The sequence below is a fragment of the Solanum lycopersicum genome, chromosome 1 (genome assembly GCF_036512215.1).
Source record: "Solanum lycopersicum chromosome 1, SLM_r2.1".
Taxonomy (NCBI): Eukaryota; Viridiplantae; Streptophyta; class Magnoliopsida; order Solanales; family Solanaceae; genus Solanum; species Solanum lycopersicum.
In genome coordinates, this window is record NC_090800.1 from 73,506,808 (window position 1) to 73,534,153 (window position 27,346).

At 30.6% G+C, this 27,346-nt stretch overlaps 2 protein-coding genes across 2 annotated transcripts; one reads left to right on the top strand and one right to left on the bottom strand.

The window, feature by feature from the left end:
• Positions 1-13,025: 13,025 nt before the first annotated feature.
• LOC101259781 (pectinesterase 4) lies at positions 13,026-16,249 on the top strand. Its single transcript, XM_004229130.4, has one exon. It carries the CDS (start codon positions 14,238-14,240, stop codon positions 16,035-16,037), a length of 1,800 nt encoding a protein of 599 aa, XP_004229178.1. The 5' UTR covers positions 13,026-14,237; the 3' UTR covers positions 16,038-16,249.
• A 2,046-nt stretch (positions 16,250-18,295) lies between these two features.
• LOC101260262 (uncharacterized) lies at positions 18,296-22,334 on the bottom strand. Its single transcript, XM_004229132.5, has 4 exons — positions 21,364-22,334; positions 20,420-20,997; positions 19,068-19,583; positions 18,296-18,635 (listed from the first exon to the last, which is right to left on the bottom strand). The coding sequence occupies exons 1-4, from the start codon at positions 21,596-21,598 to the stop codon at positions 18,507-18,509; spliced, it is 1,458 nt and encodes a 485-aa protein (XP_004229180.1). The 5' UTR covers positions 21,599-22,334; the 3' UTR covers positions 18,296-18,506.
• Between the last annotated feature and the right edge of the window lie 5,012 nt (positions 22,335-27,346).

Consider the following 27,346-nt stretch of genomic DNA (forward strand, 5'->3'; position numbering starts at 1 on the left):
CCGCTCGGGATTAACTAGAATTCGAGCTTTAAATATTAATTTATGTATGACTATGACTTATATATTTACGATTTTTGTATATTGTATTTATTTTAACTTAATATGCTAATTGTTTATTTATTTAATGTTTTAATAATATTTGAATTGTTTCTCTCCCGAACCATTATGAGTCTTCAATAGAAATATGATTGTGCTACTTGTTGCATCATGTTGTCACGACCCAAATCCGGGCCGCGACCAGCACCCACACTTACCCTCCTATGTGAGCGAACCAACCAATCTATACCTTAACATTTCAATATAATATCAACAAAAAGTAATGCGGAAGACTTAAACTCATTAATAAAATCAATAACTATTATTATCCCCAAAATCTGGAAGTCATCACCACAAGAACATCTATGATCAAATTACTAAACTAAGAGTATTCTAAGAGGCTAAAACAAGTAAAAGCTAGTCCATGCCGGAACTTCAAGGCATCAAGACATGAGGAAGAAAATCCAGTCCAAGCTAGAAGCATTATTCCGAACTTCCTAACTTATTTTACTAAAAAATCTCATCCCATTTATTTTTTATTTTTTTTTCTTTTTCTTCTCTCTCTCTTTGAACGTTCATTCCATTTTTTTTAATTTTCTATTATTATTATTTATTTATTTTATATCCATCCTTATCTCAACCCCAATCCCCTCAACAATATTTCAAATTAAATCCTAATCCAACTCTATTACTTTCTTTTTAATTAGCACCAAACTTTCAGCCAAAATGATTTAAAAAAAATACGTTCAGTTGAGAAGAATATATACAGAGAGAGGTAAAATACACAGAATACACAGATACACAAATACAAAGATATAGAGAAATACAGAGAGAAATATATAGAGCAAACATAAAGAGAAGAAAAGGGAGTCATTCTTTCGAGAATAAGGTCAGAGTTAGAGTTCTTTTGTCGTGGTTCCGAATTCGTGGCTCAAATCAGTAGATCATAGAAGTTATTTTTCGTGATATCCATCTTCGCAGTGAGGTAATTCTAAACTATCACATTATTTAAATGTAATGTTATATGAAAATTTTAATCTAATAATATGAAGTTCTTTGAATCGTATGTTATTATTATATATCAATATGTGATGCATGTTAAGATTTATTTTATTTTTTTTCTCTCGATCTGAAAAAAAATGAAAAAAGAAAAAAAATGTTTCTTGCTAACAAAAATAATATAAAATAAAAGATGTACCATACATTTTTTTTTTGCATTATTATTAGTGTCTGTTATTCTTTTTTAGATGCAATTTATATAAGAATTTATTTTGTGATATTTAATAGCTAATGTTTTTCTGGAGCCTAATTTTTCACTAAAAAATAAATAAAATAAAATTTATAAACTTTTTAAATTAGGATATATAAATAATTAGTAAATTTTTTTTTATCTAAGTAGAATTGTAATTTCATCTAGAGATTCATAATAAAATAATGATAATTACTATTAATAATTATAATTTTTTTTTGAGAAATTGTATAAAGAGAACAAAAGAATAAAAAATAAAAAAATAAAAACAAGAAAGCCTAAAACATAAAAAAAAAAACAACGAAAAAAAATTAAAAATAACTGATATTTTTTTAAAAAAAAAGGAAATAGAAAATAACCAAAAAAAGAAGAAACGTGAAAAAATATATAAAAAAAAAAGAGGGAGAGAGAAATAGAATTACAGAAAACAAAACAAAACTGTCACGACCCAAAACCGAGCCGCGACTCGCACCCACACTTACCCTCCTATGTGAGCGAACCAACCAATCTAAACCTTAACATTTCAATGTAATATCATCATAAAATAATGCGGAAGACTTAAACTCATTAATAAAAACCAATTCAATAACTATTATTTTCCAAAATCTGGAAGTCATCATCACAAGAACATCTACTTCAAATTACTAAATCTAAGAGTTTCTAAGAAGCTAAAAATACATAAAAGCTAGTCCATGCCGGAACTTCAAGGCATCAAGACATGTAGAGGAAGATCCAGTCCAAGCTAGAAGCATTAGCTCACCCTGATATCCGGAGTAATGAAGACTGGCTAGAGTTACTGTTGAGTCGAAGATGACGGCACATTTGCTGCACTCCACAAATAAACAAGAAGAAAACATAAAAGTAGGGGTCAGTACAAAACACGGGTACTGAGTAGATATCATCGGCCAACTCAAAATAGAAATCAATATATACCAAGTAATATCATAAAATCAACTATGATACTCAACATGTAGCAACAGCAAGTACTATATCATTAACAATTACCGTCAAGTTCACACATGAGGACTCAAGCCTCAATACCATACTCATTTGGGAATTATGTTCATTAGATTGAGTATATTAACATCTTTCAAGATTCATTATCTTTATTTCTCTTGTGTCGGTACGTGACACTCCGCTCCCTCATATTCATTAATCCTCTTGTCGGTACGTGACACTCCGATCCCCTAAATCTACGTGTCGGTTCGTGACACCCGATCCCCTAAATCTACGTGTCGGTTCGTGACACCCGATCCCCTAAATCTACGTGTCGGTTCGTGACACCCGATCCCCTAAATCTACGTGTCGGTTCGTGACATCCGATCCCCTAAATCTACGTATCGGTTCGTGACACCCGATCCCCTAATCTCATTCTATCAATTCATCAAGCCTTCTCTTATACCAAGGCATCATCAATCTCATTACTTGAGTTCATCAAGCCTTCTTTTATACCAAGGCATCATCAATCTCATTACTTGAGTTCATCAAGCCTTCTTTTATACCAAGGCATCATCAATCTCATTACTTTAGTTCATCAAGCCTTCTTTTATACCAAGGCAACATCATTAACAAGAAATTAGGGTTTTGCAAGATTTGGGATTCAATAACTTCATCATGCTTATATAATCACAATTATATAATTACATTCATGCAAGCATACAATTAAGCACATAGTAGGGTTTACAATATTATCAATACATATCATTCGTTATTAAGAGTTTACTACGAATATCGTAAGAGAAACCATAACCTACCTCCACCGAAGACTAGTGATCAAGCAAGAATTTCCCAAAGCCTTGTGTTTTTCCTCTTCGTTCGTCTCTCTCTATCGATTCTCCTTCTCTCTCTTTCTGTTCTTTTCTTTTTCTTATTCAAACCCTCTTTCTTTTACCCTAATTAGTATATAATTAAGAATAAAAGATGGCAATAATAACCCACTAATTAACTTAAGGTTACCTCTTTTAACCCCTAAGTAATTAGACTTATTAACATTAACCCACTAACTTTATAATTAAAGCAGGAATAGTCAAAAACGTCCCTTAAAACGTATCAAGAAATCCGACCTAGACTGGAATTACGCAGTCTGTGACGGCCCGTCGCGCCTGCGACGGTCCGTCCTGCTGCCCCGTCACAGAGTTCAGAGACTCAATTTCTTTGAAGAGTCTGTGACGGTCCGTCCTGCCATTCTGTTACAAAGTTCAGAGAGTCGATTTTCAGTACCCACTCTCAGATTTTCTAAGTGTTTTGAAACGAGACCCTGCGACGGTCCGTCGTGGGTCCGTCGCCTCAGCCTGTTTTCCAGAAATAAAATCTGCTGCTCAAAACGATTAAACAGGTCATTACAAAAACAAAAAGCAAATACATAAAATCTAAAAAAAAAATAATATTAAAATTAAAAAAAAAAAAAGAGAAACAAATTTTACAGAAAACAAAAAAAATATAAAATTTCAAATCAAACAAAACGCGTAGAGAAAAAAACATAAAAAAAAGAAGAAGAAAAAAATGTAAAAAAAAAAGAGTCAGAATGTTAAAATTGTCACGTGCATTAAAATAAAAAGTTAAAACCTTTCTTAGAAAATAAACATAGTCCTAATCTATTTAGAATTTTTGTGATTTTAAAACTAATTTCAAATCTCATAAAATTTCATCTTTCTATTTTTAAATTAAAAAATAAATAAATAGAAAATCCTAAATTAACTCGAACTCTAAATTTTTTCTAACTATAAAATACCTATATAAATTTATCCTCGTAATAACATAAAAAATATATGTAAAAAATGTAAAAGCAAAATATATAAATAAATAATAAATAATAAATATGAATGTTTCAAATTTTGAATTAATGGACACACACAAAAACATAATAAAATAATTTTCAATAGATTTAAAATAAATAAGACGATTTTTAAAAGGTTTAAAATAAATGAGAGAATAAAGTAAAAAAAAAGAAATATTTTTATTATTAAGTTAAATAATATAATGTCCAAAAATTAAGTTAAGTCATACTAAAGTCAATAAAGCGACCGTGCTAGAACCACGAGACTCAAGGGATGCCTAACACCTTCCCCTCGGTCAACAGAATTCCTTATGCGAATTTTTAGTTCGCAGACCAATAAAATAAAGTCAAATTTCCTTTTGATTAGTGATTCAAATAAGGTGACTTGGAACACCAAAACTCAATTCCAAGTGGCGACTCTGTATAATAATTATCCCTTTTCAAAATGTCACTTTAATTGGAAAAACTCTTTTTCTTTCGAAACAAATAAAAAATTAAAAAATAAATAAAAGAGAAAAAGGGGGTGTGACAAGGATCATGGAGTGTGCCGCATAAAATAAAATGTGTATATAATTACAAAAAAATAAGTTCAAGGAGACAATAGGACCTTAGTTTAGTTAAGATGTGTCTTTGAAATTTCGGTCACAGTCTAGAAGGATACTTGTGCATTCTCCCTATTAATTTATCATATTTTGTTACAATAATATAATTTTTTTGAAATATCACGTGAAAAAAATTATAAATGAAAAAGAGAGTGTATACATATTATAAAAACATTAATCGAAATGTAATTTATTAGTTATTTGATGATAGCTTTAATAAAAAATTATCACTCCTAATAATTTCAATATAAATAAAAGATTGAAACAATTTAGATGTATTTTTCCGTGATAAATATACTTTATTAGTCAACTATCGTAAGAAGTCAAAATTCCTGGCAGTATGTGATCCCCCAATCAGTGCATGATTTCTGTGGCCTTCCATTCACTGTGTGTATGCGTAATTATGATGAAAATTTTTGCTAATGACTCCATTCAAAGTTAAAAATTGATTCCACCAATTTAAAATTTTAATTTAATTTAATTTGTTTGAAATTTGGAATTATTTGTGATTAATATATAGCAGAAATAAATTCAAGAAAAATTATGTTAATATATATATATATATTTGTTTGATATATCATATTTTAATTAATCTTATTTGATGATTAAATCAATTATAAGAACATAACTAAAGAAACTTAAAAGTAACTATCATTATTAGCCAATATAATATTAAATATGTATATCTTTTATGTATTATAAATTAATATGCAAAAAATATTTTTGCTGACTTTTTTTTAATTTTTTTATGAGTTCTTTAAGTATGTGACACATGATGATTAAATATGGACCGACTTATGTGTTGACCTTGACCATCTTGTCACAAAACATTTATTATTAGGATAATACATAAATACTACTCCCTTAGTTTATTCTTACTTATTTATTTAAATTTACTGTTCCTTATGAATATATTTTATATTTATATTAAATATATTTTTTAATATTTTTTACGGTAAGGAACGAAAGTTAGTGTGAATAATTTTTAATTATAATATTTATATTAAGTATTTTTTTCCTTTTTTATATTAAGTAACTTTTAATCCTACTTATAAAAAATATTTAAGGAAAACAAGTGATTAGAACAATATATATAAAGATAGAAAAAATATTTTTAATATATATAATAGAGAAGTAAAAGTAAATGTAAAAATAATAGTAAGTACCTTTCGAGGTGGCCCAGTGATTTGAGTTTGGGACTTTCATGTTGGAGATCTTAAGTTCAAAATCCCTTCACAGCCAAAACAAGGAATTTGCCTTCTAGGTCAAACTCGCCTGATACGGGTTATCTTTCTTATGTGGCTGCAAATTTTCTTATCGTAAACAAAAAATAATAGTAAGTGATGTATCATTTTATCCTGTACGGATTTCGTTGTCCTAAAAAAAATAGTATGTGATGTATCATGTGGAATAGTGGAACATATAGTAGGGGGCCTTTTGAATATGTAAGATGGAATCATACTTAAATCAAATTGTGTTTTGAGATTGAAGGTTTGTCTACGCATATAGTTTTTGGGTTTGAAATTTTTTCATAAACATAAAAATTTCATAAATTGTAAAATACTTTAATATTTGTTTTATAAAATCTTAGCATATAATTTAAAGTTTTTGAGTTTGAATTTCTTTTTTCATAAACATAAAAATTTCACAAATTATGAAAATCTTTTAATATTTTTTTATTTTTTATATAATCTTACCAATGTATAAATTGTAGTTTACAAACAAGATATCAAAATCATAAAGTGCCATTAGCCATATTGATAAATCACATATCTCTATATTTTTTTTAATTTGATAAATAAATATTTGTGGTTACAAACTTTCAAAACACATACTTTTGTGAAAAATTATTAGTCAATAATAATAGTAACTAGTTATTTTTTGATATATTTTTTTGAATAACTTTCACAAATCCCTTAGATTTGAAGCTAATTATTCAGCTTCACGGTGTTTTGTAATAATACGTTTTCTTACCATTTAATGGGCCTTGTATACATGATGACCACGTAATTTTTTTACCTTTTCCGAGTTTCAACTCATTTTCAACTTTAAATATCTATTTTAAAATCTATTTTTTATTTTAGTTTTGTTTTAAAAATTTTTACTCGATTTTACTTTAGAAAATTTAAAATCACACAAATAGTTATTCTTAGGTAATACTTTTATTTTTTAAGAAAAGAAAAATTACAAAAATATATTTCGTTTACATTTTCTTATATTTAATATAAAAAAAATGATTCGAGAATATTGTTTTTTGGCCAAGTGGTAAGGAAAGTATACTTTCCACACTTCTGTTGTGCGTACAAACCCTAATATAAACAATTTTTTTTTCAAACATGATATCTCTCAACTTTGTATCCACCCGTCCTCAAATTTTGAACTCTAAGCTCGTAATTCTGACTCCATCTTTACTTAAGAATTAAGACAAACAAAATTTAACAATTTAAACGAACCATAAGCAAATGTTTAACCAAGTTTAATTTAAGTAAAATATAAGTTGATACAACAATCGTGTTATAACCAGGAGATTCAGAGGGTGTCTTATGCTTTCCCTAGGTCAACAAATTTTCTTACACAAGATTAATAAAAAGAGTCATACTCTTTTTAATAGGGATTTAAGAAAGGTCACTAGAAACAATATAATACAATTTCAAGTGATGACTCTGTAAAAATTATAATCCCAATTTAATATCATTATTTCAATTGTAAAAACCCTTCATCTTTTTTAAAGATCCTGGAAAAAGGGGTGTGACAAATACATATCAATTAGTATCTAATTAAAGGGAAAATGTACAAGTACCCTCTCAACCTATGCTCGAAATTCCAGACACACATATACTATACTAAGGTCCTATTACCCCGTAAACTTATTTTATAACTTGAAAAAAAAGTCAATTAGCATTGGGCCCACGAGATAGTGCCACGTAGGCCGAAAAGGGGTAGAAAATTATTAATAAAATAAATTTAGGGAGATAATAAGACTTTAATATAGTATAAGTGTGTCTCTGAGATCTCGGACATAGGTTAAAGGGATAGTTATTCATTAATGAAATAAGTAAAAGTCATTAATTAAGAAGTGTTTCTAATGAAGGGATATAACTAAAATATTAATTAAGGAGAAAATCACATTTATAACAACTTTAGAGGATATAACATATCATAGCTCCTAAAAGAAAAATCAAAACAATCAACATCCTTCTTTTTATAGGCAATTCAACAAAGTGTAGATTTCTTAACTTAAAAACATGTACAGGTTCATTAAATTTTATTTATTTTCTACGTGTACACAATTAGATACATTGATAAATATTAAACAATGTGCCAAATACATGCTTTGTCTTATATAAGAACTCTTACTCGAATACAAATATATATTTTGTCAAATACATATTACTTAGTCAGATAATTAATAAAAACTATATACATTATATCTTAACTCACATGCATGAACACTTTATCATATTCAGCTACTCTAATTCAAATATATACACTTAATTAGATACAATTAAAATTTTTTAATACATATAATACATATAATTTTAATTCGATAATGTGTCGTAACAAAAATTCATCTCGAAGGAGCCATGTGTGAAAAAGATTACTTGGAGGAGACAACTTTGGATAAGTTAATGTCATAGCCATAGCCATGACATCTTGGTTCCATGCTTATGAGGTATTTTAGGGGTTTTAAGGGGAAGAAATAGGAGAAAAAGTGGGTTGATAATTGAGTGGACAACACTTTATTTTAGGTTAATTTTAAAGAGTGAAGTATCTCAATGTAACTAATTTCAAAGAAGGTACATAATCACTAAACAGTGGAGTAATATATAATTATTTATAAGCATAGGTACTTCGTATATTTTACTGTTGTTGAGTGGTGTTGTTGAGTGGTTTGCTGAGATCAGAGTTTTTGGTATCTATACTCAGGTGATTGAGATCATTTTACCCTAGAAGGTCATATTTCAAATCAAACCTTGGATACTAGAGGGGAATAATTTCCTTAAGGCGACACTGTAAGTTTAGCTTGAAAAAAATGTCAACACACAATGTGCCCACAAGATAGTATCACGTAGGTCGAAAAAACGGTAGAAAATTATTTATAAAAATAAGTTCAGGGAGGTAATAGGAACTTAGTATTGTATAAGTGTGTCTCTAAGATTTTGGATATAGGTTGAGAGGTACTTGTGCATTTTCTCTTTATTTTAAAGTGAAGATGGTGTTTTTGTCAAAGGTAAATGTTAGTTTTTCTTAAAAACTCAAACATCAAATGTATTATCATCATATTACAAAACAATTGTAAGGATATTATCTACTATCTACTACTTAATTATAAGTGTCGATAACCACACAGGTGGCAGTAGACATCCCCGCTTCATCCGTGTGGTTCCACATTTCCTGTATCTTTTTTTTCTGTTTTAATTTGTTTATCTTACTTTTAAAAATATGTATCTCCGAAAGACTATTTTTATTTTATTCCTCCGAATAGAACATGGCTATAGGGGTGGATACCCCCACTATCTGTAGAAAGATCTCTAATTGACAAGTTAAAATATTTTTGAAAAACATATAAAAAAAATTAATTTCTTAAAAGAAAATTGATCAAATCATAAAATTAATCTATTTGATTCACATAGAATGGGATAAAAGAAGTAACATGTATTATTTAATTTGAAAACTACGTAAAAAGTATTGTAAATATAAATAATTAACAACATATTGACTTTTAAAATTCTCTTTTTACTAATATACAAGGACAAGAGCATATATTATTGAAATATAAATAAAATTACTATAAATTACAATAGTTAACAACTTAAAATATTTAAAAATCATATTAAAATTGTACTTTCAGTTGATAAAAAAATGAATCAAATTGTGATTGGCTGGGATCAAACTCGAGACTTTGATGTTAAAATCTGATTATCAAACCAGTGAACCATCCAACGACTTTGAGAATGGGTTCCACAAGTTATTATTCAATATTTCCTTAATAATTATAAAGTAATATATCAAATTTAGTCGGATGACCACGAGTTCCAATTACCCAGTTTTAATACATAAATTTGCCCTGTGTGCAAGTATTCATAAGGTATAGTGAAAATAATTGAAAGTGACATGACTTTTTGGTCCAAAAGAACAAAAGCTATGCCCACTAAACAAATAAGTCCTTGGTCGGTAAGCTGGCAAGTTAACTATGAGGTGCTTTTCAAGAGAAAATTAAATTAGATTTCATTTTAAGAGACGTGAAACCTTAAACGATGACATATAAAATAGAAAGGGAGGGGGGGGGGGGGAGGTACTAAATATCGAAATATAGAAAATGAGTATAAATTGAGATAAAGTAATTCTTTTGTTCCATGTGGTATATTATGATACAAACTATAAATTTCTATTTGAGACTTCTCATAGTACTCTCTCTGTCCATAATTACTTGTCCACTTTTGAATTGACATATCTATTAAGAAAAAAATACTCCTTTCATCCCATTTTATATGTCACATTTCGAATTTCAAGAGTCAAACAAATCCATCTTTGACCGTAAATTTTTCATAAATCTTTTAAACATTTTGAATTATTAATTATTGTGACTCATAATTCTTTTTATGTAGTTTACAAATATATAAATTTCATTTCAAAAAAATTGAAAAGATTTCATGGGCAAATGTCCAATCAAACTTAAATTATTTTACTCTCAAACATAAAGGGTGTCATCTAAATGGGACAGATGGAGTAATTGACATTATGAGTTTACCATTTTACCCTACTAATTGTGAGTGAGTAAATTAAGAATTTAAGATTTTCAAGAAGTCGTACATTTTTCAAAGTAATTAATTGAGGGTATAATAAGTAAATTTTTTTGATTCTTTCTTGATCTTCAAAATGAGCAAGTAATTAGGAACAATTAAAAAAAAAAAAAATTAGAAATTAAGGGAGTACTAGTTTAGGGGATTAAATGATTCCAAAAACCAAAGTTTGATTGGGTAAGTAAAACTTCTCATTGTTTAGGTATGCATTTTATAAAGGACAACTTTCATGTATAGCAAACATAAAATTCATATTTGTATGCTATAACAAAGTTTGCATAATTACACTCCATAGCAAACATATAAATGTATAATTCGCTATACATATACAATTGAAGCGAATTGTATGAAACGAAGTGTATAAAACGAGAAAGAGAAAGAGACTTGGGCAGAGAAATGTATAAAACGAAGTGAATAAAACGAATTGTATAATTACAAGTGTATAGAACGATTACATACAATTTGAATTTGTATAAAATGAGAAAGAGAGAAAGGCAAAAGAGACTTGGGTAGGGAATATACAATTGAATCAAATTGTATAAAATGAGAAAGTGAGAAATTATATACAATTTGAATTTGTATAAAACGAGAAAGAGAGAAAGGCAAAGAAAACTGGACAGGGGAGTATTTTTATTGTATAATTATAAGTGTATAGGGCGAAAATATATGTATTTGCATGTGTATATACAATTTTCTCTCGCTTTATACAAACAGAAACGCAATTTATACATTTTGTTTTCTGTTTGTATAAGTGATAGAGGCGAGGATGGCGAGCGAGATTAGGGAGAGTGTCGAGCGAAATCTGGGAGAGGGGAACAAAAATATATGTATTTATACAATTTCCTCTCACTTTATACAAATAGAAACAGATTTTATACACTTATGTTTGTAAAAAAGTGAGAGGAAGCAAGCGAGAGATGGAGCGAGAGAGGAGAGTGGTGAGCAAGAGTTTGAGGGAGAGAGGTGACTTGACAAACAGTTTGTTACAGGACACAATTAAATCAAAGGATGGTTATAGCAATTAATTTGATTTATTAGTTTGCCGTTATATACAATTTTCCCTTTTATAAAGTGTACCAAATTTAAAGGAGCTTTTAATTGGAAAATGCATAAATACCCCTCAATCTAATGTAAGTGTGTCTCTGGGATTTCAGGCATAAGTTGAGGGAGTACTTGTGTATTTTCCCGCTTTTAATTATTAACTCTATAAATATTTAACTTAAAACTTAATTTGACATACAATAAAATATATCTAGTATATACAATAAACTACAAAATTTTCATATTTTTTTCGGAAAAATTACATAAATTAGTACATTTTAATAAATAATTACTGATTTTAGCAATACTTTTTATTTATTACCATTTATAACAATGCTATGTCAAATCTACAATTTGAATTAAAAGTGAATTATGTATGTAATATATATGAATTATAATTGTTTTTTGAAATATATTATGTTTGTTTGTTAAAAATTTGACATATTGTATTATAAGTGTATTAAAATGTGCGATAAATGTATTATCCATTATTAAAATTTGTATTATATATGAATAATAAATTGTTATTTGTAATATGTATTAAACTTGTATTAAAAATGAATTAAAAGTGATCAAGTGAAAAAAAGATATTATTGCTATAAATGGTAAATATTTTTTTATTTTAGTATATTTATGTAAGTTTCCCTTTTTCTATATAAAATATTTAAATTTTAATATACAAAAATATACAAAATATTTATACACAATATACAATTTTATACATAATTATACAAAATCCGACCTCATCATTTTCCTTGTATTCAAACAGCAAATTCATCAAAAACACCTCAACATTTCAGATTTTGCAACAATACCATTCAAAAAGAAGCTTATTGCAAAATTTTAATTTTTCAAACACTGAAACTTTATACTTGAGCAATAATAGTTGAACACCAATTCTGTGTTGAGTTTGCAAAATAAAAATAAAAAATGAATCTGTTATTAGCAATGGTAAGTGGATTTAGATAAATTATCATATAATTTACGGATTTAAATTCAGTTCCATTAAAATTAGGGTCCGTCCAATTTTTCATGATGATAGAAGATACCAAAATAAGGAAACTTTGATGCAAGTTTGTGAAAGAAAAAATTAACAAAAATTTGTTTTTAGCAATCATCGAGTTATATTTACGCAGGAAACCTAAAATCGGACAATCTAAATAAACATTTGTTTAGATTATATAAAACAATTTTATAAGCTACACCAAAACATGGTTCTATTTATTTGAATCTACTCGAATTTACCTCCAAAGTCATTTAGAGAGCTCATTCAAGCTTGAGGCTTGCTTGAAAAAATCTAATCGCGCTCGCATTAATGCCCTGTCTTTCGCCAATCATAATAGACTCTATAACTGAACCACGCATGCTAAAAACACAACGGATTAGAAGGGACAAGAGGTTCCACTCATTGCTAAAAAGACAGTCAAGCTAAGAAGTAAAACACAAAAAGTCGATCGCAAATATAACAATATATATAAGACATAACGACCTTTAAGCATAGGACAAACAAATTTTTTTTTTTTTAAAAAAAGTTATATACATTGGTTGTGTAAATATTTTTCTTACATAATTATCTTATATTTTGACCTATTATTATAAAAGGTTTGTTACTACAATTTTTTAACAGGCTATATATGTCCTCCTATATTTAGATATTAAAAAAAGAGTAGGGTAGATAAAGAGAGATGAATATACTTATTAAATAAAAAAACAAGTAAATAAAGGAACACAATTTTAACTTTCACGTATAACTACTTAAAAATAGCATAATTATTCTGCACAACTATAGTTTGATAATTACAATTTGTAGCTACATGTTTTATGGAGGAGAGAGACAAGCGGGACTAGGAGAGAGAGGAGAGAGGCGAGAGAGAAGGAAAAGAGTGGGAGAAAAATGAATTGTATATATATATATCGGTTGGATAATTACATATGTATTTGTATATATGGAAAGCGAGATTAGTATAGGGAGGAGAGAGGAGAGCGATATTGGGAGAGAGGCGAGCTAGAGAGTGGAAGAGAGGTGAATTGTATATGTATATATTGTATATTATACATATGGATTTGTATATATGACAAGCAAGATTGAGAGATGGAGGAGAGAGGGAAGAGAGGTGAATTTTTATATGTATATCGATTAGATAATTGTATATTATACACATGTATTTGTATATTCTGGCAAATTATACATATACAAACATGAGTATTATACAAACTCAAAGTCAGCCCACGTAATTAATGTATAATATTAGTCGCTAATCGTAATTATAGAAGTCGATAACTATGATGAGTAATTGAATTATCTATTTTATTTTATCTAAGTAGTAGTAAAATCTTTTCTAGTATTTTTTACACACAAGAAAATCAGAATATTTAATCATCAAATTTTATATTCTTCAGCTTACGTTAATATCAACGTAAGTACCACTAGTTTCCTATTTTAATGGTATAATTAACATTGAAATGTGTGATAAGAACCTATTTAGTTAAATTCAAAGCCACGCAAATTAAATAGGCATTTTTGAATTGTTGGTCATTCCATAATTTTGGCTACGTGATGTTCGTGTTGCCATGCAAATTAAGGTTACAAATTTATTTCCTAATTACTATAAAAAGGTCACGACCTTAAACATCATAATTCAATCATCTATCTTCTCTAATAAAACTTCTTTCCTTTTTTCCAATTGATTGATAGGAAAGAGGGAAAGAGGGGGAAAAAAAAATAAAAAATGGTGGGGAAAATAGTGGTTTCATTAGTATCATTGATACTTTTAGTTGGTGTGATAGTAGGAGTTGTGGTTGTTGTGAACAAAAATGGTGACAACAAACACGATGAAAGCACAAAAGTACAAATGAAGAAAGTGCATGAGTTTTGTCAAGCTACTGAATTTAAAGATCAATGTGCTAAGTCACTTGAAAGTGCTGCTAAAAATGAGTCAGCTACAATACAGGATTACCTTACAGCTGCATTCCGAACAACACTTGATGAACTGAAAAAGGGTTTGGATGAGACTGGAAAGACTAAGGTCGACAAAGACGCTGATCCTTACAATCATATGGCTGTTGATGATTGCAAGCTGATGCTGCAATGGGGTGTGGAGAAGCTCGAAGAATCAGTGAAGTTGATTGGTGAGACTGATGAAGAGTCGATCCATGAGTATAGTGTTGATCTGTTGAACTGGATAGGAGGAGTTTACTCGTTCCAAACCATATGTATTGACGCTATTGAAAAGCCAGAATATAAATCAGCAATTGAAAAAGGATTAGTGAATGCTACACAGCTTACCAATAACGCGATCAGCATGGTAGCAAAGATGTCTGATGTGTTGAAATCATTCAACATTCAAATCCCGCAAGGTTTACTGGATGGCAACAGCTCTCCTCATCGTCGTTTGTTGGATGTAAACAAGGTGGATGGGGGTGGTTACCCAACATGGTTCCCAGCTGCTGACCGTAAGCTATTGGAGAAGAGCTCAAAGGGAAAAGGAAAAGGAAAAGGAAAGGGAAAAGACGGTGCTCCTCTAGGAGCAGGACCAGCACTTCCCCCAGTAGGATCAGGACCATTAACTCCTGATGCTGTGGTTGCCAAGGATGGAAGCGGAAAATTCAAGAGTGTTGTAGACGCTATCAAGGCTTACCCAGCAAACCATCAAGGCAGATACATTATCTACATCAAGGCTGGTACTTACGTTGAACAAGTCCTTATTGAGAAAAACCAACCAAACGTCTTCATGTATGGTGATGGAGCAGGGAAAACCATCATTTCCTGTGACAAGAATGTAATGAATAAAGTCACCACCATGAATAGTGCTACAGTCGGTGTGAACAGCGAGGGATTCATAGCTAAGGGAATTACATTCCGCAACACTGCTGGTCCAGAGGGTCAACAAGCTGTTGCACTTAGGATCTCTGGAGACAGGGGAGCAGTATTTGACTGCAGCATAGAGGGAAACCAAGACACCTTGTACTACCAAACATACCGTCAATTCTACCGCAACTGTGTAATATCTGGTACCGTTGATTTCATCTTCGGGTGTGGAACAGCTCTCATCCAGAACAGTGAGATCATATTGAGGAGGCCTAGACAACAAAGCAAGAACACCATCACAGCTGATGGAAAGGACCAAGCAGACAAAAACACTGGGGTAGTACTTCAGAACTGCAAAATTGTACCAGAACAATCACTTTTTGAAGATAGGTTCAAATACGAACACTACTTAATGCGCCCATGGAAGGCATATTCCACCAATGTTTACATGGAAAGTGAGATAGGTGACCTCATCAGGCCTGAGGGATATCTGCTTTGGGCGTCCGACAAGCCAAATCTTTTCGAACAGACATGTGAAGTGTATGAATATGCAAACAGAGGACCTGGTGCTAACACTAACGGAAGGAGCAAACTCTTCAAGAAGTTCAAGGTTCTTAGCCCACAGGAAGCTACTAAATACACCGCTGCAACTTTCCTTCAAGCTAATGAATGGTTGCCTGGAACCAGTGCACCTTTCTACCCTGGTCTTGGTGGAAAATAGATCATCACAAACAAACATCATTTTCCCTACTTCTCAACACCCCTTCCTCTACCTACCAATTCAATCTTCTTTCATTTTTTGTTGGAGAAGCTAGAGCATCCTTTTTTTAGCAACAAAAAAAAGAAAAAATAAGACATACTTTTGTTCTTTTTGTGTATGTAACCAATTCTTTTTTTGATGATAATAAAGTCAAAATCAAAATTTCAATGTTACTTATTTCTTCTTCTTACTGCAAACTAAATAACACAGTTGCATAGTTTAGGTATATGTAACTAACAATTTCACCATATTTGTCTTACCTTATTCCAATGATCTTCCCGCGAGGCCAATGTGAGCTTAATGATTCACTTAAATTCGGATTAAGTTACAGGTTTTAAGCTCAATCTTCAGGCCAACAACAATCATTTTCAGGTGGATATGTCATGTAAAAAGGAAAATCAAGTCAATATATATATATATAACTGAAGAAACCTTACTACCTAAACAAGAACTAGGTTCTTGTCAATTTGCCTAGATATAAACACAGTGATTTTATCGTGGAAACTTTCCTTGCTCAACAAAAGGAAAAACCACGCCAAAACTTCACTATCTTCAAAGAGCAACTTAGTACCTTCACCTCTACAGTTCACTAAAACTGTTCAACACTTAAACTATAGTAAAATACTCTACTCTTCAAGAAGTCAAACCCACTTCTTGTTACAAACATAGGAACTGTTACAACTCAATAATAAACATAGAACAAATCAACACAGACTAATAATCCTAAACTTTAATTGATCAGACTTCAATATTCAATAGTTCAGACTCGAACACAACTCATGAACCTGGTCCCAGTGTTGTTGTAACGAAGCCTTACAGTTTTGCTCCAATGGTTGTGAATATGAAATAGGTGTCGCTATGTCTTTGCTGGAGAATTCTCTCAATTTGTAATTTGAAAAAGTCCACCTTCTCTTCTTTGACTTTGTCCTTCTATAGAAATGGATTAAGCCTTGGTAGAATCCTACAAGGAAAAGAAATTAGTTTTTTCCTAGAAAATAGTCATCTCCCTCATAGGATTTGTTTGTCTATTTTCTTTTCGGCATAGAAGACGTCTGCCACTTTACGTCTCCTTACTTGACCTGGATTTCTGTTTAAAACATGTTTTCTTAATCCATTTCTGTATGTGCAAACTTTTCCCGCCTTCTTATTATATGCCTGTGAACTTGGTGCATGTTGTCATCTTATTTTTAGAGCTATGTCAAGTCATCAATAACCCAAATATGAAATAGACAAAAACAGATATCTAACCTAAAGGGAAGTAAGCGAAAAAACAATAGGCCTAAAAGCAAGCGTGCAGAGTGCTAAGCTAGGACTTGCAGACGACTGAGTTCAGGTAACGAGACAACTCGTCAGCATTGGTGCATGACTGACCATTTGGCTATCCAAGTTATGTAAAAGAACACAATTTACAGTTTTTTCTTGTCATATGAGGGCAAACTGATCAGTCCTAAACTCCCTGTCTGAAGCAAATATTGCAAGTACAATAGAACTATCACTTCTTAAAGTGGAGCACCTTGCTATCATGAAACACCAGCTTTTGCCTTTTCACACAGTATGGCTCTAAGATATGTTGTTTTTACTACTTCTGCCGACAAGAGCAGATTTCCTCATGAATAGTAAACGTGTGGAAGCCTTTCGATGTAACTTGCAATAAGATGTTAGTGCTCATATGAATGAAGGATTTATGTATAGTAGCAGTAAGATCAGAAAGATTGAACCTGTGACTATTTGAAGTTCCATTAGCACTTACTACTGTCTTCCACCCTCTTCATCAATCAGTTCCCATGGAATACTTTCAACCTACGACAAACATCTAAAAAATGTTAAGCACATAGATTTCTCTGTACCATAATGGGTTTGTGATATGGTATATATAGCATGGCCTCGAGTCCTTAAATTATTAAACAGTGCAATAATACCACTTCCATAGAGCGATAAGTCGATAAACTATAGCAGTTGAATCAAATTGGCCAACTGCAAGAGGGGATGATTGCTTCATGGCCAAAGAAAAAACATCATCTACTACATGGTTTGGATTTGTTTCTTTTCCGATGCTTATAGAAACAGTATGCTCTTTTTAACAATAGACATCACAAGAAGTACATAGATTTTACACTTCATGTTCATCCATGAAGTACAGAAGTATCCGGTTCATTTCCAAAGTCATTGTGCTATAATTTTAGAAGCCAATGCTATCAAGGTTACATCCAGAAAATCCATGAAAATAAAGCAAAAACAAAAACAATTTGTTTTGCACATCTAGTATAGAAAGATGAAGCTTTGCACATCAAGAATGACAAATCTTTGTTACAATATTACAGTTGCTTGGTGTAACATAATTTGGCTACAGGTACAATATTACAGTTACTTGGTGTAACATAATTTGGCTACAGTTACAATGTTGAATGGAATGGCAACATAATTTCGGTTTTACGAGGTAAGTAGAACATCAAAATCACTCAGAGTCCATTCTGCCACTTCATCTTTGTCGCTAACAAAAATTTCTGTTCCCACATCCAGAGATGTCCATATTCTTCTAGCAGGATGTGTACCTGGATCCTGCAGCCAAAAACAGCAAGGATGGAATCATGCAGGTTGGTTGGGCCACTTGTTATTCAATCTTTAGTGTTTGTTTGCGCATTTACGTCTGATTCAAACATGGTTTTGGCACACATCTAATAAAGTTAATGTTGAAGTGTGTGACCGTCTTATCTAAAAGCTTAATTTTTTATAAAGAACACACTACCATTAGTTAATTATATTCTCAACACGCCCCCTCACATGCAGGCCTGATTGTTTTTCATGAGCTTAAGCACGTGGAGATTTTTTTTGATATGGATAGCGTTGAGGTTCGATTCCAGGACCTAGAACCTCTGTCTGCTCTGATACCATGTTGAAGTGTGTGACCATCTCATCTAAAAGCTTAAGTTGTTACAAAGAAGACACTTTTCTTAGTTAATTATATTATCAACAGTTAACAATCCCACTTACTTGATAGAAGTAAAGTCTGCTAGAAAGGCCACCGACGTCAAGCTCCCAGGTTCTTCCATCCCCAACCCATCCATCTCCTTGTTTGGTTGGATATCCATAGTCTGCCCATATTGGATGAGGCAGCAACTGAAGTAGCTCCTGTGCCTGGGGATTACTGTAAGGATCACAAGTGCTATATGGCTTTTCCAAGTGCTCGGCATTCCCAGGCGCACAGTAATAGTGATAAGCTGAGTAAGGGAAGTGAGAGGTGTTATTCCTGTAGATTTTTGTATTGTTTGGTGTGATGTGGAAAGGTGGGCAGTTGCCGATATTTGTGGGGCTGCACCAAGCTGCAGTTTCTGGATTAATGATCATTTCACTGTATCTGGTAACATCAGTGAGAACATCTCCATCACATGGATCACCATTGTTCTTCCAGCAACTGCCAATATCTATCAAGTAAAACTGACTCTTGGGTCCTCCGCCTACCTTGACATCCAAGGTCAATTTGACCTTAAAATTAGGTGACTCTGGCAGCTGAAAGAAAAATAATCGTGCTGTTACAGGGAATAGCATTAATAAAATATCGTTTTCATCTTTGTATTTCATTTGTGACAAATGGTTTAGAAAAATTCTCATTAGCCTAACACCGGCATTTCTCAAAAGACATATTGGTATCCTCAGTTCTTTGCTAATACTCCGGATAAACTATTTGTATAACTAGCACCTCCCCACCCCCCTGCCTTCCACCCATCTTTTAATTATGATGAACTATTAGTATTGTCTAATGTGCTCAAAGCCCTCTTACTAATTAACTTCCAAAAGTGACAGCAAGCAAGTGCGACCCCGGTGTTAAATTAGGTCTTGGGTCTAGCTCACACTTCCGATAATGACATTAGCTGGTAAATGATAATAAGGGTTTAACTGCTGAATACCCCTCAGGTCTATGCTGACCTACCAGGGAGGTTTACAATTAAATAACCTGTTGTGATCGAAATTTAGTGGTAAGATAAAGACATGATAAAATGATAATGGTGCCAAACAACCATTCAGGGCAGACCTAATTTCTCTAATGAGGATATCATGTTAGTGACTTGTACTAATTCAACTTATCCATCACTCATTTTTTCTCTTTGCTTTCTTAATCCACCTTTCATGGGGGCCATCAGAGTTGACATTACACCAAATTAATAGACACTGTATAAAGAATAATGATTAACAATCCTAATTGCAAATGGAACTTAAAAGGAAACTCATGCTCATGATGATAGTAAAGGCAAACACAGCCTTGGAAGATATTTTAAAAGGTCTTTTATACAATTTGAATGGAGAGAATAAACACAAATTTGAGTATAAAAAAACAGTGAGCTTACAATTTTTAACATTCCTCTGGTATCATAGTGGTAGCCTCCAGAGAACCCTTTAGTCGCATCAGCCCGAAGATACAACATCAGCCATGGATACAATTTGGATGTTCTGAGTTTGTGCTTAAATACCCAACCCCCTTTGCCAATTTTCTTCTCCCAAACTACCTCAAAAAAGGAACTACTACTACTACTACCAGCTGTAGAAGCCAAATCATAAGTACCATTAAAACCTCCCATCATAGTTTCATCATCAGATAAATAAGTAGGCTGATGAAACAGTATAGGCTGATTCATACATCCCTTCCCAAAACACGGAAATCTTCCCGGCTTAAAAGGGGGAACTCTTTTCCCATTCTCTGGACAAAGACCAGATTTCGAGTCGTAGTTTCCGTTCTTCAACATTATCATCCAAAATTGCCATGGCCTTGGGGTATCATCAACTTCACACAATGAACCTAGATATAATTCCTTCTCAGCAGCATACAAATCAGGATCGTTCTTAGCCTTAAGACTCAACCCCGGAAATGACTTCCCAACACCAAGCTTATTATCAGACTCAGTTACCTTGTGACTCAATGAACTCCCTGCACATCACACAACCATAACAAAAATAGCTCAAAATATCCATTACATAGGAAAAAGGGGTTATTGCTATTTATCAATTTATGTACAACTGCAGAGGCAATTTGGGGTTCTAAATTAACAAAGTTTGAACCAGCATTTACGCCGCTCCTTTCTTACCGCTGAGCTATCAATCAATTTTGTTAGAAATATATTTCTAATATAAATACAGAATCTATAAAAAACTAGTGAATTTGACCGAACGAGCTGTCAATCAACTATGTTAGAAATATATTTCTATACAGAGTTCATAAAAATTTGTCCGAACCCATCAACCCCATTTAGCTCCGCCTTAATCAGAAGAAAAAGGAAAAAAAAGGAGATTTTACCAGAAATATCAAAGCAATCAGCAGCTCTAGGGCTACCCATTCCAGTAGCTTCTTCACCAACTTCATTACAGAAATTCCAAGCTTCTAAACCTACTCTGAGTCCATCTCTTCTCATTCCCGGATCTCCGACAGCAGAGGAATAACCACTATCACCTCCTTCACAGCAAATTAGAACTACTATCCAATTCATTGTCAACAATAACAACATAAATAATAATGGAAACATAATTTCCATGTTGCATGAACAAAAGCAAGAAAACTTAAAAGGCCACTGTTTATGCAACCAACCAAAAAAATGAAAAAGTGCTTGTGTATTTTTAGTACACTTGTGCTTTTATTTAAAGGAAGAAATTTCACTTTTTTCCAGATTCCACAGATCACAATCTAACCATTTGAAAAATAATCAAAAAATTAAAATATACATAAAAAGTCAAAAAAAAAAAAAACTTTAATTTTTATTCACTATTTTTATTTTTAAATTTCATCGTAAAATACAATCAAATGCTCTCGAGAGAAAAAAAAAAAGGAAAAAAGGGCGGGAGCCGAATAAAGGAAAGCGCGTAATTTAACGTTTGGCAGCTGAAAATGATGGTGACACTGACCGGCCTCAATAGAGGGTCGGTTATAACTTTAATTTTGGCGCTTGTTTGGCCAATCTTACTATTTTTTTTTACTAATAATAGAAATGCATTTTCGTTAAGTAATCAAAAAAAAAAAAAAAGTGTTTTGGAATAATAGTGAATTTTATATTTCTTTAAATTATTTGAAAAGTATTATACAATACAAGTCCCATTAAATTATAGGCAGGACCATAAAATATTATTACTTTGTAAAAGTATTATTTAATCGATTTAAAATGTTTGATACCGTAAAATTAATTCAGAATGAAATCGTAGAGAATTTAAATGAACTCAATTGTAAAAATGTTAATCATAAATTTGAGGTTAGGATTAGTGATCCTGATTACCACAATAAAATAGACGTATATGACATATTGAATAGGTGAAAATAATACATTTTTAGAGGCCCAGAACTTAGTAGAATTGTGAATATCGTCGAAAAAAATATTTTTGAAACTAGTTAGCGTAAGGAAGCATTTATTGCATTAGAACTCTTCACATTATTATGCTGTAGTTTGAATAGACAACATTGAAACTTTTGGATGCAATAAAAAAAGTTAAAGGTGAACTTCAACTAGATTATAATTTTAATTAAAAAAAGAACATAATAAAATAGTATTTCACTAAATTGTCTTAAATATATTTGTATTTTTAAAGATTTATTAATTTATAATATTAATGAGACCACAAATTTATATAGGAGCCTTTTGAAAATATATTATCTTGTCGAAATGAGTGATCTTTTGCTTTGACCTAAATCAAGATCGGAGAAAAATATTATCGTAAAGAGTTTATTAATTAAACGAGTATTAATTTGGTGAGATTTTACTATATATCAAATTTCTGTTATCAGAGACTTTAAATTTATCGTAATTTTATTTAATAAAATGTAAAGCAATACTCCCTTTGTCCACTTTTGTTTATCAAGTATATTAAAAATAGTTATTGAATTTTACTTGTCTATTTTGTAAAACCTATTGGGTTTAAAAGATACGAATAAAAATTATAAAGTTTGTTAACCTCATAATCAAATATTTTAATAATGACAATGCATTTAGTGACTAACCCGCTTGCTAAAGGAAAGGAACGAAATACAAACACTAGTACAAGGCTATCAATCCTGGAGATTGCGGGAATCAAATTGATTATGGGCAAATTCTGTTAAAATGAAAAACGAATATTTGATCAGTCAAATCAAATCTCACAGCCTACGAAATGAAAAAGCACACAAGGAAAATCCTCCAGATCAATCAAGACACATAAGTCGATGAAATCACACGACAAACTAAAGAAACAATATCGGGCAAACATCTACAGGAAGTATGAGAAGATCAAATCAAGTCAAGATTCAAGATCCTCCTACAAGAAGGAATTGATCTATACACATATATGATATGGACATGATTTAGCAAGATCAATTACAATCGATCAAGGACAAGACTTATGATCCTTGATTCAAACACCCTTGGGTTCCTTTCAAGAGCTTATCCTATATAAACCTCCTTTGCCTCTAGTGTGAAGTACGCAACTTTACTTAAACTTATTTGTAATCTTCTTTTATCTTTGATAAAGCTTTGTACACAAAGAGTGAACAATTGTAAAAAAAAATAGTAGGAAAAATTCAAAGAGTAGGTTATACAAGTAAATGTACTGTCAATTTTAGAAAATCTGATTTGCATATAAGACAGGATCAAAAGACTATTCATTCTATACAACCAAATTGATCAGGCTCTTAAGAGACCCTTGAAACCAAGGGGACTGGACTAGACACCCTTGAAACCAAGGGGACCGGAGTAGACACCCTTGAAACCAAGAGAACTGGACTAGGCATTACAATGGTGATCCCAACCAGTATAAAATTTTCTATGTTTATTTACTTTCAGTAAATTATTTCCTTATATTCTATTGAACTAACCTGCATGAAAGTCGACTACTACACATAATCAGTCGATTGGACAAATATTTTAATTCATCCCCCCCCCCCCCCCCCCCACCTCCATATCTTTCAAAGTTGTGACTTTTAGTATTTTTTTAAGAGTTGTGACTTTTTCGGTAATGCATAATAGACACTTATTCACACTACTCTTTATTTTTTATAAATACAGGAACTTTCTCTCAATTTTTAAGAATCAATTTTCTGTACTTCTTCTTCTACTAAATCTAGCATTCTAAATGTATTTGATTGTCGTTGAGTGGTTCACTGACCCATAAGTATAAGTTTCGATACACCAGTGAGTAAAATCATTCTATCATTAAAGGTATATTCCATTAACCTTTGATGCGAAAAATAGTTGTGGCCTTAAGAACACACTATGTATTCAATGGACTCAATTCTCTTTTAGAGAAAAATATTTTGTATATTATTTCTATTTTATTTCTGATCCTACTTTTTATACTGGTTTTAATTTTCTTATTTTGAAAATGCTCTTAAACTTTACTATTTCTTATTAAATTCTTCAAAATTATTATTCTAAATATTTTTAAAATACAGATTCAATACAAAATCTAGTGATAATTTATTATTTTGTGCTTGTTTTATTCTTGTCATTAAATAATATTATTCATTTCTTGTTTTTTTTATGATATAATTAATAAAGATACCATAGTAAACTTATACTTTTATTTATTAATCTCTTAGAAAAATTTGTCAAGTAATCTAACATGAACCAGTAAAGTTGGTGAGCATCGTACTAATATTATATGGAAAATGGAGAGATGGATTATGTTTACTAAAAATATTTGTCCTAAAAATGAAAAATAACTTTTACTATCCTTGAGGGAAATTATATTTTTCAGTTTAACTTGAAAAGGAAATTAATTTTAATTATTATCCGAACACAATAAATAATTTTGACCAAACATCTTAACTCAAAAGAAAAAAAAAAACAAACAGTCTACATGATTGTTTAGTATATATATGTACTATATTAGATGCAATAAATAGATATTTTGATATATCAAATATATTGTTATTGACTTATTGATAATCTTTTAATTTTATCTTTCAAAAAGTATATATTTTAAAAAATTTATACTAAGATTCATTATATTCCAACTTGACTCATTTTGCCTAGTATCACTATCTTAATTTCTTTTATGTTTGAAATTGTCTTTTTCAAGATGGAAAACGGGGCTTTTTCAAAAGTGGGATGTAATAAGAAGAATTCAAATTATATTACTATATATAAAATGTTGACGCAAGAAATCTAAGGACAATTGATTTATTAAGCTACTTATTAAAAGAAAATTTGTTTCTTTTTACAAGACTTTCAAATTTATACATAAGGAATTTGAAAAAATATTGTCTTTATTTGTTGCAAGTACTAGTTTATACTTTCTCCGTTCGGTATTATTTGTCATGGTTTCTATTTTTAGAGTCAAACTATAAAAATTTTGACAAACATTTTAAGATACATTTTTTTTATCATATCATATTAATATGCAAAAAATTGTAATTTATAGTACTTTTCATATAGTTTTAGAATATCTATTTTTTTTAAATATCGAATTAATGTGATCTAATTTACCTTTAAAAATTAGTCAAATTAACTTTCAATAAGCGCAACATGACAAACATTTCCGAACGGAAGGAGTAGTAGTTAATCTATCTAAACCTTTTGATTTCATCTTATTAAATACTCCCTCCTTGCCTATTTGGTTGTCCACTTTAGAAGTGACACATGTATTAAGACACCAATAATTATCATAGGTTAGTTACCTTCCAAGTATAATAAATGTATTTTCTGGCTCCAAAAAGCATGCATTACAACTTAGTAGTACTAGAAATTTTCTAGAATTAAATAAAGGCATATTAGAAAAAAAATTATTGTCCTTTCTTGATTTGTTAAAATGGACAAGTAAATAGAGACAGATATAAAAGAAAATATGAATAAATAAATAGGGACAAAGGGAGTAATATATTTTCCTCAACTATAACACTTTCTCGTTTTATTTTACTTTTTAGTCTGTTCAAAAAAATACCTCTTTTTATATTAAGTAATTTTCCAACTTCAATAAATGTGAGTTTTAGATCAATTTTTTTAAAAAACATACACATTTTTTAAATTTGAAGTCATGAGATTAAAAGATCTATCTTTATCTCTTAAACTTTAAACTTGTCAAATTAATGCACTTAAATAAAGACAAGAGAATTAACATTGTGATACAGTGATGTGATTTAACCATATTTCTAGTTTGAGCTCCGAATATGGAGAAAATCATATTGAGAGCGCTACCTTCGAATGAGCTATGTATTAAGCAATTCAAATTTAGTCGGAGCTCCAATATAAACTCCGAATATCGATAAAAACCCAAAAAAAATGACAAGAGAGCATAAAAATAGGATAAGTCCGGTGATTGAGGAAACTGAAACAAGGTCCCTGTTTTTTTTGGTTATCCAACAACCTAGTATGAAACTTTTACTCTCTATAGAACAGACAATTCTTCGTGAATCTTGTGTTCCCACCACTAGTCTATTAAATAATTAGTTGTTTTTTGTTAAAAATTATTTTATCGACTAATATCAAACTATTTAAATAAATGTACTTTAATCAAATTTTAATATAAATATCGATTAGACGATAAAAAAAATGAAATTGGAGCAAAGTGAATGCTTTTAATTATTTAACTAGTAACAAAAGACTAGTGGGCAAGAGCTGACAAAGATATCATCATCAGACAAGATATTTTTAGCTTCCAATTCACTAGTGGAGTGGTAAAGGATTATAAAAATAGATTGTTTAATTTAATTGGAATTTGTGTATGAAATTTTTATTTTTTCTTGAAAATATTTATGTATTTTATAAACTATATAAAAAGTATTGTAAGTCATAATAATAGATAATTTCAAGTGCTTAAAAGATCTATGAAAAAACTTATGATCAAAAATAAAATTGTTTAAATCTTGAAATTTGAAAAGTGTCATGTAAAATAGGCGGAGGAAGTATGACAAAACATGATTTTATTGATAAATAATACGGGTATAATTTTATTCCTCATATGATTTATCCATAATTTTTCTTCGATAAAATTTATCTATGATTTGAGGGTTATTAGTGGCGTATTCTTGAACTAGGATTATTTGAATGATCTCTTTATGAATATTCCATGAATTTACGGATATTCGTGATGCCTCTTTAAGGATATATAAGGATTCGGCTCCTCTCCATTTTTCTTTTCTCCATTTTCCCCAAGTTCTAATTTAGATTGGACACATGTCATAGTTTAGAATTAATGAAGAAGAGCTAACTGATTAAAACAAAGTTCTAGTCATAGTTATTTACTTTCATATATATACTTTTTAAATATTTTTGCAATCCAACAATTCTAGATTTACACTATATTTTTCATAAATTTATCTAAAA